The 12,617-nt window shown below is 43.5% G+C and overlaps 3 protein-coding genes across 5 annotated transcripts; 2 read left to right on the top strand and 1 right to left on the bottom strand.

Moving 5' to 3' along the window:
• Positions 1-531: 531 nt before the first annotated feature.
• On the bottom strand, positions 532-2,350 carry LOC119727341 (neuropeptides B/W receptor type 2-like). Its single transcript, XM_038199195.1, has one exon. The coding sequence runs from the start codon at positions 2,253-2,255 to the stop codon at positions 1,167-1,169; it is 1,089 nt and encodes a 362-aa protein (XP_038055123.1). The 5' UTR covers positions 2,256-2,350; the 3' UTR covers positions 532-1,166.
• A 2,597-nt stretch (positions 2,351-4,947) lies between these two features.
• LOC119729334 (basic salivary proline-rich protein 3-like) lies at positions 4,948-7,345 on the top strand. Of its 3 annotated transcripts, none has more exons than XM_038201958.1 (3): positions 4,956-5,061; positions 6,641-6,951; positions 6,985-7,345. In XM_038201958.1, exons 2-3 carry the CDS (start codon positions 6,648-6,650, stop codon positions 7,020-7,022), a joined length of 342 nt encoding a protein of 113 aa, XP_038057886.1. In that variant the 5' UTR covers positions 4,956-5,061; positions 6,641-6,647; the 3' UTR covers positions 7,023-7,345. The 3 variants fall into 3 exon arrangements, with proteins under 3 accessions (XP_038057885.1, XP_038057886.1, XP_038057887.1); XM_038201959.1 differs by having other exon boundaries at positions 6,641-6,918; XM_038201957.1 differs by having other exon boundaries at positions 4,948-5,061; positions 6,641-7,345.
• A 3,006-nt stretch (positions 7,346-10,351) lies between these two features.
• On the top strand, positions 10,352-12,617 carry LOC119727722 (translation initiation factor IF-2-like). The gene is made up of 2 exons (XM_038199751.1): positions 10,352-10,550; positions 11,319-12,617. Exon 2 carries the CDS (start codon positions 11,336-11,338, stop codon positions 11,783-11,785), a length of 450 nt encoding a protein of 149 aa, XP_038055679.1. The 5' UTR covers positions 10,352-10,550; positions 11,319-11,335; the 3' UTR covers positions 11,786-12,617.

Below are 12,617 nucleotides of genomic sequence, written 5' to 3' on the forward strand. Positions count from 1 at the left end.
TAACATTTATGGTACAAGTAGAATTAAAATGTAATGTTTTGTTTTCCATGAAATTATATGATTTAACTTGCACGAAAAAAATATGCCATTGGAGTCGCATGTAAGAAAGCAGAAATAAATTCTATTGTACGTTGGGAAATAACAAATAATTTTGAGCGGGTTCTTTTGTTCGTTTTTCGTGTCCGTTGATTTTTGCGTCTGTGCAACATCTAGTGAAGGGAAACATGAAATTATTAAAATTGGAGTCTGTACTCGGAACAATGGGACGGAAAAGGGGAGAAAATTTGATTCGAAATTTTATTCTGTTCCAAAAGCTGTGCTGGTATTTTGTTCATCTAAATGCAGACAACTGCGTATTTTTAGTGTTGTGCCTGAACCAACGAACCCAAAAATAAAACTCGTATTATAATTTTATAATTTATAAGAAGCTGGTAGATTATTATTCAAGACCACAAGCCTGCGGATGACATTCGTCCACCAGAGCATGATGTTGTTGTTATTTTGGTTATTTACTTGGCAATAATTAAAACTGTGACTGAATGTTTTGTCATCCGGGACCATTTGGGATCTGATGATTCAAATTCCGCCATCCGTAAATGAATGCCCATTCAGAACTGACATTATCAGAAACCGTGCTTTTGAAAATGCCTTAGAGAGAAGGCATCTTACTAAACGCAGCTTAATTGGATTTCAATAATTATAGATTATGGAATATTTTTTTTATTAATTGAATTAACGGGGTTTCATCCATGATAAACAGTTCAACAAGGAAAACGAATGAGTACACAGTGGATATTTAATGCCATTGAAATTGCGCTAAAAATGCAATCATCCCACTTATTAGCCAATTACGATGACGCTAGTGCATTTTTACAGTTCAATTTAAGTGCAAAGAGTGACAGTCTGAGCTTGTATACCACTGTACAAACATCATCAACAATTCTTCTGAAATTAAATTGTTGACTGATTAGGCCTATGTGCGATTTAAAATACAAGGCATATCTAGGTGTCTGCCCTATCAGATACACCTCGGAATACTTTCACAAGATTGTTGGGCATGCCATATGATGTTCTTCTTTCAGAATGATATCTCGGCCGATATAAAGTTTCTGCAGCCTCAAACGACCAACAATTTAGGCCTCATCGTATCAAGTTTACGTTCGTGTTCATGGTATTGAGCGGAATCTGAAGCGGAGCATGCAGCCAAATGCTTTCTTAAAGTCTGGATGTTTTGTAGCGTAAATGAAAGGATTCAGGCAAGAATTTGCAAAAAGCAGAACAGTCACATACGGCAGAAGTTTTTGAGTGCCTTGCAGCATGATGCAGATGGCGTAGGGCGTGGTGCAGAGGAAGAAAGCACAGACAACGAAGAAGAGGTTTTTGGTAACGGCAATCTGACGCCTTCGGTGATTCCGCTGGGCCGGCCTCGGAGCCAGAGGCACTGGGGCTGCCGCACTGCCAACGGTGAAGACGCTGGTGGTGTCTTGAACCGATGCCTGTTCATCATGGACTCTCATGGTCAGCGCCTTGTGGTGCTTGCAGAGATGGACCAGAATCGCCAGGTAGCATGCGATGATGGTGCAGAGCTGGACAGGGTAGCTAGCGACTGCCAATATCAGCGCGTAGATCGGAGAGTTGGGGTTCCAGCTGTCCCAACCACACGTGCCGAAGACCGAATCGAAGCCGAACTCGACGATGTGAGACACCAGCGGGAGGCTGGCGATGGTCAGGGGTAACGCCCAGGCGGCGATGACCATGACTGCGATCCAGCGCCGCCGGTAGAGTCTCTGGTAGGTGGCTTTGGTGCGTGTGATGAGCACCACACGATTGACGGCGATCAGGGCCAGCGTGTCCAAGCTGCAGCCGATGGGTATGAGGACGCCCAAAGCACCCATGGTACACACCCAGTCCGGCAGAGGCCACTTGTCCACGCTCAACACAGCCACCGCCTGCCAGGGCACGGACAGACTCGAGATCAGGTCCGCTATACTGAGGTTGACCACAAAAACATTGGGCACAGTGCGGAGCTTGCGAGACAGCAGCACCGCCAGGAGAACCAGGCAGTTGCCCACCGTACCCACTACGGCCACCACGCCGTAAAATGCTGCAATAAGTTGACGCTCGCCGTAAGTCGAGAATACGACGTCTTCAACCGCCGTAGCCGTCGATGTCGCATTTTCGATCTCCATCCTGATGAATGTTCGCCGAACGTTTTTGTGAGAAATCTCGTTTTGCAAAAGACAGCCTTCTTGCATAGAGAGTTATGCATGGCCTGGCTTCGCTGACATTAAACGAGAACGCTAACAACCGGGCGGTGAGTGGTCCAGGATTTAGTCATGGGCGTGTTGGAGACTACGTGTCGTTGCGCGGTAACTTCACTACAGATGAAATCAGCACAAGAGATAATTTATAGCGTTGAACATTCGAGGCGACCAATTAGATTTGAGCTAGCTACTCATGAATACAGCTTCCTGGCCTACGGGGATGGGGCAGGCTAATTACATCTTCAGTTGTCATGTAAATTTCTCGGAGTTCAACCCAAAAAAAAGAATAATCAAAACGCCCAATTGTATACAGTACTGTTTCGTGTTTAGTCCATTTTTTTTTAAAGCCTGCCATTCTTATCCAGATAACATCATAATATCTTTATAGTTTCGGCCAAGCAATGGCACATTCGATTTAAGTTCTGTGTTTTTGGCTCAGCAGGACGCTTGGATCATAGATGTAACAACACAACACTGCGAACATCATTCATCGTCTCTGCATTACTTTAATACCGAGTCATACATTTTAGTTTAATCTTCGGGCATGTCCCCAGTCCTGTTTCCGTCCTCGTATGCGCGCCTAAGCAGATATTTGAGTTCCCCGCAGGCTCATTTCAAATCTTGACATCTGATTTGTTGATTTCCGAAAAAGGCAACATCATGTCCAACTCAAAATTAGCGACTAAATTGACAGGCTATTCAACGGCGCAGGATTTATGTAATTTTTTTTATGTCGGTCTAAACGCGTATAGGCCTACGCACGTCTACCAAAATATGTAATATCCGGTACGTGGAAGTGACAGTTCTTATACATACCATGTACCAGAGAAAATTGTGCGGATATACAGTGAAACGTCGCTATAACGAGTATTGCTATAACGAACATTAATTTGGCTACAACGAACATCAATTTTGGCTCCCAAAATATTGAATCTGTTATAATGCACAAGCACTATAGAGAACAACCACTGTAATAATGAACCTTTTTTATAAACCCCATCATGGTCATTATAGTGGCGTTCTACTGTATAGATGCAAGCGCTACATGTGATGGGGACAGTGAAATAATTCTCCTCGAAGTGCGGGGGACAATAAGGGCGTAAATCCCGAGTGGAGGGGATGGGTGGGGAGGATATATCCCCCCTTTGACCAGGGGAGGATGGGCCATTGGATCTCCCGGCAGAATGTGTGGTGAGAAACAAACAAAATGCCGGTTTTAAGGTTTATTTTCTAACTTTCAAGCAGCCCAATATTAAATAAGCGAACTATAAGAGCCCAAAAGCTTGAAATGCACCGTCGCGATTAATTGTACGCGCGCCAGTTTGCATAAGATGCACATTCGTGTCCCCTAGGCCATGTTGTGTCCAGCCTACCCCAGCCACTTTTTGAATTTCCACGATCTGGCAAGTTTAGGATTTTAGTCATCCCCCTCACTCGCCGGCATGGATTTACGCCACTGGGGGACATTGAGTTTCGGCGGAAAACCTCACCCCCGGGAAAAAAATATATCTGTTTTGCTGAACTATTGCATATCGTAGGCCGGGCGATGCTGTCACTGTTTTTTTCGGCCTCTTATATAAACAAGGGGCGCTATTGAAGTATTGACTAGTTGCATTAGCGGTAAATCTTCTGGGGCTTCTATCTTTTTAAGCTTTCTGGGACAATAATATCGGGGAGGGGGATTTCTCCTACAAATAGCCGGGATTTGCGTTCAACTTGATGGATTAGAGAGACTAGAATTGAATCCAAGTGTGCGTTTGTTGTACATATACTTTGTGAGACAAGACTGTACAGATAAGGATAACCAGAGGCGGAGATTTAACCGGGGGGGGGGGGGGCATTGACTGCATTGACGTTGCATTGACGTATGCTAGTTTAAGCAAACAGAGGTACCACCTAATACAGGCTGTGTAATTGTCTAGCCTCTTCTGTGAATTAGCCAAGGAAATAGCTAATCGTTACAAGCACAAAACACACAAAAAAACGTGATGAGGAGCTGAAGACAATTGCGTTTCCAAGGACCATATACAGGATGAGTAAAAAAAATAGCGGAACCCAAATGTCGGGGCCATTGTTTTAGTGAAGTTCTAAATGTAGCACTTTCAAAATCTAGCATATGAAAGCCCAATTCATAAGCTTTCGTTTAGTACAAGAGTCATTCAAATCATTCACGTACTTTTTAAGTTACGGGCTTTTGAACACAACCACCGTTTTAAAGTTCTGTCCACGTATCACAAAAAGGTAAGTGTTCATTCAGCAAAACGAAAACAAATCATATATAAGGGATGTAATGTATAGGGATAGAGTACATATGATTGACTATTAACTGTTAAAATGTCACTTAATTTGTGTACTGTGCACCCAGAAGTTTACCCTAGTAACTCCACTGTAAATACCATAGGCCTACACAATTTATCTTTTGCTTTTTTTATGAAAAAAAAGGAAAAGTTTTCTTTCGTTTCCACACCAACTACATCTTAAAAGTTCGTTCCCCTGCTCAAACAAGCAGTGCTCACGTACCACGCCCTATAAAAGAATCCTTATCCCTTAGGTAAATATGACATCGCAAAAAGCCTCTTGAATATGAATATTGCTCGGGAGAGAATATTTATGAAAGGATGTAGACTGACTGAGTTTAAACTAATTATAAGAACAGTTACATAACTTTTATTGACAGTAGAGCTACTGGCGAAGTTTGGGGCCGGGGTTTATAAGGCAGGGTCCCAGCAACTACGGCCCAAAACACGCAGACGCACCGACAACTTTCACTTTCCTCTGCATCGTTCTTCGACATACCGTAAGTTTTTACAATCGTACTTGTAACTTGAAATTTGCTCTTTGAAAAGTTCACCCAAATGCAATTGTAATTCCGTTATATAAACCGGTTTCAGTGTGAACGAATTAGACGCTAAAATCTTACAACTTTATACTTGTCAATAGGCCTGTAGCCTCCATGAAAGAGAATTCATAGAAATAAGATCTTTCTGAAAAAGAACATTCATTTTGTTTCAATCTATAAATATTGAACCTTAACGGACGGATCAACTCCTGAAAAAATAACCCGAACACGTTACCTTTTCCTCGAAACGCGAACGACTTGTTCCATGAATTCTTTTTCGCAAGGAAGTAGGCCCACTATAATCAACAAATCAAGAAACTAATATTGCCAAAGCCATGAATTGCAATAATTTATGTGTCCATTTGTTGGGCATATTGTTACCACTGTTTTGATAATATAAATATTTACTTGCATTATATTCTACTGGGAAATTCTAAAGCTACATAAGCACATTTCTTTTTTTCCGGTTACCGAATATCAGTTTCCTGAAAAGGGGACTAATGTGGAAATTTAAAGCTTCGTAAACTAAAAGCATGGAGTTGAGATGACGCATTTAAGGTTATCAGGGAATGGCAGAGGATATAAATTAAATGATGATGGAGTATGTTAATCATCGAGCGGGCCTTTTCTGTAGTCTAAGATATCTGAATGTGATGCGCCTTGATTAGCCCAACAGTGCGCAAAATAAAACACGTTACTCTGAGCATCATGTGAATCCTCTGCAGACACCAGCGTGGGCCATGGCATGTTGTCTCGACTCTTCAACAAAAGTCACATTTAGAAATCGGAAGGATATTAGCAGTACGATAAATTTAAGATTAGAAAGCATTCGGATCACAAATTGCATGATTAAATACTGAAGATTTCAATCGAGTGAATCCAAGGGCGTAAACCACACTAAGTTTGGCCGGGGGGTGGGGGGGGGGGGGGGAAGAAAAGGAGGGATTGGATCCCCCCCGAGAATTTTGTGCTGAACAGAAAGAAAAACAATCTTGCAGCCTCTCATAAAATTAAAACTAAAATTAAGAGTAGTAAATATGAGACGAAGTTGCTCTTTTCTGCAATTGAGTGGATGGATCACACACACATAAAAAACAGTTCTGAGCAGTATCCGAACAGCGCTCCAAATGATGTCCAGGCCAACCCCTCTCGTATTTGCGACGCATGGTTTCTGGATTTTGAGGGCTTATGAACAGCTTCCCAAACGATGACCAGCCCCCCCCCCCGCCTCTCGTCTTTGCAACATATGGGAAAGTTTCTGAATTTTTGGGGCGTCATCCCCCCAGTAGTCGACACAGATTTATCCCACTGAGTGAATAAAATTGGCGGAAGCGCTTAAAGATTTGTAGGGAAAAATTGACGCCCCCACTTAGAGTTTATGGAAGGCAAAATGAGGTTTCTATCTTAAAAGAAACCCGGGTCCCCGTATAGGCCTATTTAAAGTGTCCTCTGTAACTTGGACTCCATAGTTAAGTCGATGGGCCTCAGAACTCCCATTAATCTTACTTAATGTATCCTCCTCTTTTTTTTCCGGCAGTGACAACATGAAGATGCGCCTGACACTCGCATTGCTGGCCACCTTTCTCCTCGTGGAGGTGTCCCTGGCCTGCATTTCCAGCGGCAAGCCTAAACCCGATGACGGCTGGGGCGATGATGAAGGCGACCGCCCAAGACCTGGTGATGGGGACGAAGGCGACCGTCCCAGACCCGATGGCGGTGACGAAGGCGATGAGCCAAGACCCGATGGAGGTGACGGAGGCGACAACCCCAGACCCGATGGAGGTGACGAAGGCGACAACCCAAGACCCGATGGCGGTGACGAAGGCGACAACCCAAGACCCGATGGCGGTGACGGAGGCGACCGTCCCCCGACCGATGGAGGTGACGAAGGCGAAGGGAACCCACCAGCCAGGCGTTAAGTTGGCAGGGACTCCATGGTCCTATGAAGGCGGCCAGCAGACCACATAAATTCAGGGTCCTCCGTCGCTAACTACGGGACTTCTTGCAGTATACCTTCGTAGTTTTCTGATGACAATCAGATAGTTTATATAATAATCCCTGAGGATAATCAGCATTGTTCTCTCCTCCAAAGATAAAAATAATAACAAGCTATATATCAAAGGTCCATTTTTTCTTAATTAACATTATCATAAAAATGTGAAGCAGCACTGTAATTCACCGAAACTTTTGATTAACATGATAGTTTTGGACGGAAACAATAAAGATAATTTTGTAGAATGAATGTCTTCTGAGCTGTTACTTTTTTGTTGTTGCTTTTGTCTTTGTAAAAGACGAATTCATTATTGTTTTTATTGTTCTTATTTTAAATAAAAGTTAGCCATGGATGTGTTAGTTCACAAATCGCTGTCTCCTAGAAACAAAAACACAATTTCTTTTATAAATATCGAGGGAAACAACATGACAGAAAAAAATAGCAAGGACAATCTTCGCTCATACAGACTGAATTCCGTCATGCATATTTCAAAATAATCGGAGGCACACATACTCTGTTTATTAGTTGAGCGAGTCTCAGATTTAGCATGACACAACTGACACAACATGAGAACAACGGATACTTTCAGCACTCGGGAGTTGGGTCTTTCGTTGAAAATACCTCTGAAGTAAGTTTGTGTGTCTATGGGATAGTGTTATATTACAGGGACAAAGGGACACACAAAGCATTGGCCTCGAGAGTATAGCAAAACAAGAGTGGGTGTGCTTGTTTGTGTGCTGAAGAGGCTCTTGGTTTGTCTGCGTGTTTTAACACCCCTCCCACAGACCACACTTGAAGTCTCCAACAGTTCAACATCCGGGGATGGGGTGGGGGCTGGGGGGGGGGGGGGGGGGCTCGCGAAAGGCTAATCAGCCTCCCCGATCCAAAAAGGGAAAAAAGAAAATGAAAAAAACTAATTCGAAGCCAATATTGAGATTTGAATTAAGCTTAGAGTGTACAACAGAAACTGCTGAAGAGGAAGTATCAATGCGGATTTTTGCAGTTCATATTATCACGAACAACGCCACCAAGTGTCGAATGAGGTCCAGCTTCCCTCTCGTTCTTTTTGTTTTTATATTTCCATGCTTTCTAATAACTGCATACGGAAACACATTGAGGTCAACCGGATATAGGCCTACGGGATAGTTAGTGAACATGAGAAGTAAATGAACTACATAATTCATATAAGTTCAAATAAACTAAATGGAAAAATAATTTGTACCTGTACGACTGTAAATGCAAAAAAAAAGCAAACTAAAAGTATGGAGGCATTTTCTACAAGACGAGCCTTGGGATTTACTACGGCCGATAAAAAACACTGGTTTAAGTCCTCTCTAAAGACAAATCATTGGTGCGCCATGCTTCTCAAATGATCAGAAAAGCCTAAGAAACTGGAGTTTGTTTGTCCGTACGGAAGTGGCTGGTGCAAGATGGCACAGGGATGTATTATAGGGTGCCTAATCAAGCACGAAGGATGGATGTTTGTGTCGATGTTGACTATTGCGTAACCCTTGCTTTGTTGGCAGGATCACGGGGCAACTTCGTGACAGGTACGGCCAGACGTCCCTGGCGTTACCTGGAAGAAGAATATTAATCCCTTGGAAAATGAGAGTCTTGCCCTGGGTAAACTATAGTTATGGATGACAGGGAAATGCAAGAGTTGTTGGCAGGAATTCCATATCCCATTCTGAAGAAAATGGAACAGTGGCAAACAAGCAGAGAAAAACAACCCAACAAACAAACGAACAACCCAACACTGGTTCAATGGCAGACATAATAATGACACACGTAGTGCTCATTTTACGATTCATCTCTAATTGTCACAATTGATTGCTGAGTATTTAAAGCACATTTCCCGATTGCAATTAAGCCGAAGTATAGCAAGCGGCTATCTTATAGACTGTTTGTGTAATTGCACAGAATGGTCTAATCACTAATTTCTACCTTAGTCATCTCCCTTCAACTTTCTATTTTGCTTGTCAAAGTACATCTAGTTTAAGCCGGCTTTACTCTGTGAAGTTGTTTACTCTTGAGCTTACTGCTGACTCATTGATGCAACAACTCAAGACACTGGAGAGAGTCATGTGACAAGGGGCAAGGCGGTGGCTCGAGTTTGGCTGGTGACGTGGTACCGGCCTCGACTTCTTATCTGTCGTGTGTGTCGGGTTCGAACCCCTACACGGTGGCGGCATGTGCGGTTTTTTTTAACCTCCCATCTCAACAATTAAGATTCACTTGCACGGAACTGCCGAACTTGAACATCAGCAAGGTTTTAGTAGCTAAACAAAGTCTCTTTCCTGTTGTGGCCATGCGGGTTGCTGAGCTATATATATTATGGGGTGCTGTGGTCCCAATGTTTACGGTGTTCGACTCGTGTGCCGTGGTACATGCATGGGTTTAAATCCTGACCGTGGGAACATGGTCCTTGTGCTCTTGAGCAAGGCACTTTACCATTATTGCTCCGTCCGTCGGACGGGACGTAAAGCCGTAGGTCCCGTATGTTGTGTAATGCACGTTAAATAACCCAGTAACACTTCTCGCTGAGAGAAGGGGTTTGCCCCGGTGTTTATGGCAGTGGCTGCAATATGCGCTGCACCAATGGGCCTCTAATATTACTCACAAACTTCATCTACCTGTCTTTAAAAATAGACATAATTACCAGCGCCTTTAATACCTAATTGTTGGAAGATACATATGATAAAATGAGACTCCGGTATCATTGTTATTACTTGCGAATCCAAAAGTCTGCTTTGGTTCTCTCACTTTCAAAACGAACCGTCTCTTCAAGGGCCCAGGCATTCTGTGGGGTTCCCCACATCCTAAACACTGTACATTCATCGACCTCACGGGACTTCTATCAACAGGGATTTTAAAAAGCCTATGAGAAGCCTATTTAAGTTTAAAACCTCGACAATACTTGCAAGGACCACATTTAAACCAGTACAGTCCAGGGTTACTATACAAATTGATTTCTACGGCTAGTTTTCAAGATACGTTTTTTGTTGGCAATTTTTTTTTTTTTACGAAAGATACATATTTTTTTGCATTTGGAATTTTCTCCTTTATAACGAACGTTCGAAGAGGCTACTTTATAAACTTTTTTAAAAGTTAGATATACATGTACATACGAGCACATGTTTACCTATTTGTATGGATCATCCACGCTCCATCGAAGGCTATTTTTATGTTAAACTCAGTTTTGAAATCGATTCTTGATTCGTACCAGGTACCGGGGCGCACGAATGGGAAGAAAGTGACGCAACTGCTCTGACAAAAAGTCGCATCACGTCATATTGTAAAGTCTCAAGGATTTCGTATTCCAAACGGACTCTGCTTGGACAAGCGAATCTTGTCAGTCTCACACAGCTTCGCCTTGAGTTCGGACGCTTGTAGATTGGATCGCTACCAGGGTCCCTTGGACACGCAAATTTCCACCATTTTTTTTCGTCGCACTGTAAGTATATGAGATCTTCTTGCCCGGTCCGGCATTTCCTCTGATTGAAATACATTAACTTCACCGTAAAGTTTTCTCCAGATATCCGGGACAGGCCTACTGATATGTCTGCTACAAAAGTTGACCAATACCTTAACGTTGATTCTCCGATTGAAAAGCAAGATCTGGCCGCCTTGCATGGAAGACTTGCAAGATGGTGTGTACAAGCGCAACCCGGGCCGCCGTCCCACGCGAAAATCACGTGCTAAAAATTGACAAAAATAAGCCCCTAACTTTCCCATAACGATAGTGTGCTATATACCGCGTGAGCATTACTGCACATTGTCTTGCCTCCATGTTCAAAAGTGTTATAAACAACGAATTGTTACAAACAGTTATAGGTATTTCATTTCATTTGTTTGATTTTTTCGTTAAATTAAAATTTGGTAGTTTTATTTTTAAAAAATCTTAGGGGGCTCAGTTTTGGTCAATTTTCAGGGGACAGACATATGCAAAAAAGACGCACATGCACATCGATCATGACAAAGCCCGTTTTTCGATAAATTTCGTCAAGAGTGCATTTATACTGATGAAGACATGGAATTTGGTCATTTCTTTTTGTAAAATACTTTTTTGATAATTTTCGGGAACAGACAGACATACAGTCAGACCGTGAGACCGACCGAGCACCAAGTGACATGTGAGGCCTAGAAGCTCCTGCCAGAGCTTAAAAAAGGACAGAAGTTAGCTCAGAATATGGACTTATGTCTTGATTTCCTTTCCCTACAGTGGCAACAACTGCAGCCATGCGTTTGAGTCTGGTGTGTCTGCTCACCGTCCTGCTAGTGGGGCTAGCACTGGCTGCTCCCTCCCGCGGACGCAGCAGGCCCGCCGGCCGTAGACCCGTCGACCGGCCCGGTGCCGGCGAAGGAGGAGATGAGCCCGGCGAAGGAGACGCAGGCAGAAGGCCCGGTGGCAGGCCTGGCGGTAGACCCGGCGGACGCCCCGGTGGACGCCCCGGTGGACGCCCCGGTGGACGCCCTAGACCCGACGACGAGGATGAAGACTGCGAAGACGATGACGGAGGCATGGGACCTTCCCCCTCCCCCGACCCCCTCCGCAGCCCATCTCCCACGGGTGAGACACCACGTCGCAAGCCCTGCAGGCGCCCCGGTCGTAGGCCTGGGAGACGCCCCAGACCCGGTGATCGCTCAGACGAGTCAACCACACCGGCTAATGAAGGCGTTATACCCTAAGGAGGCGTGGAACCCGTTCAAATGGAAGCTGTTGATGGTGGAGCTATACCCCATCAAATATTGGCGCCGTAAAACCACATTCGTAGTGACTATCTAGGTAGATTCCTTCTTAAACATTATACCAATATCTCGAAACGTTTTAATACCTTTCGCTTTTGACGACGAACACGACTATGGAAATAATTGAAACCAATATAGCTTTAATTGAGTATAATGAAATTCAGGAGAATCAAAATTACAACATTTTGACAATTAAATGATTTGTTGGCTGAGCCATGATGTTGAATTTAGCCACCTCGAGGTATTTTTGTTATGAGGCAGCCTTGCCATCTGGCGTTCTGGCGGCCTATATGAGACATCACTGTTGGATCAGGAGAGCCATTTGATTATGCATCAGGACCCTATGAGCCATTTAGTTTTGAAAAAGAGGCTGACATGCTTTGGCAAACATACACAGAAGCGATGCTAAAAGCATGTGCCTTTCCAGGGCAGCTAGCCTCGTTTTGGTTTCAATATGGTCTCCTGTACAAGTAGGCGAGGACGTAACACACCATTGTTGTTGGTGAAAATTACCGATGGGTTTCGATCAGACAAATTTTCTGGAATTCCAACGCTTCATACTATAAATCTTGACTTTCTGTTCAACTTCGTACTTCGTTTCCATTTCAGTGTTGAACTGGTTTACTTCCTTCATTTAGAGTAGAAATTATTCATGGTGTCATTCTCTGCTGGAAAATCAAAAACAGGCATGTCTGGATAAAAGTCAAAGTTCATGTAACGTCTCGGGGCTCAATTCACAGGAAATAAATTCTACGGTACAACGAAACACCAA

This window comes from Patiria miniata, unplaced genomic scaffold, assembly GCF_015706575.1.
Source record: "Patiria miniata isolate m_02_andy unplaced genomic scaffold, ASM1570657v1 HiC_scaffold_20, whole genome shotgun sequence".
Classification (NCBI taxonomy): Eukaryota; Metazoa; Echinodermata; class Asteroidea; order Valvatida; family Asterinidae; genus Patiria; species Patiria miniata.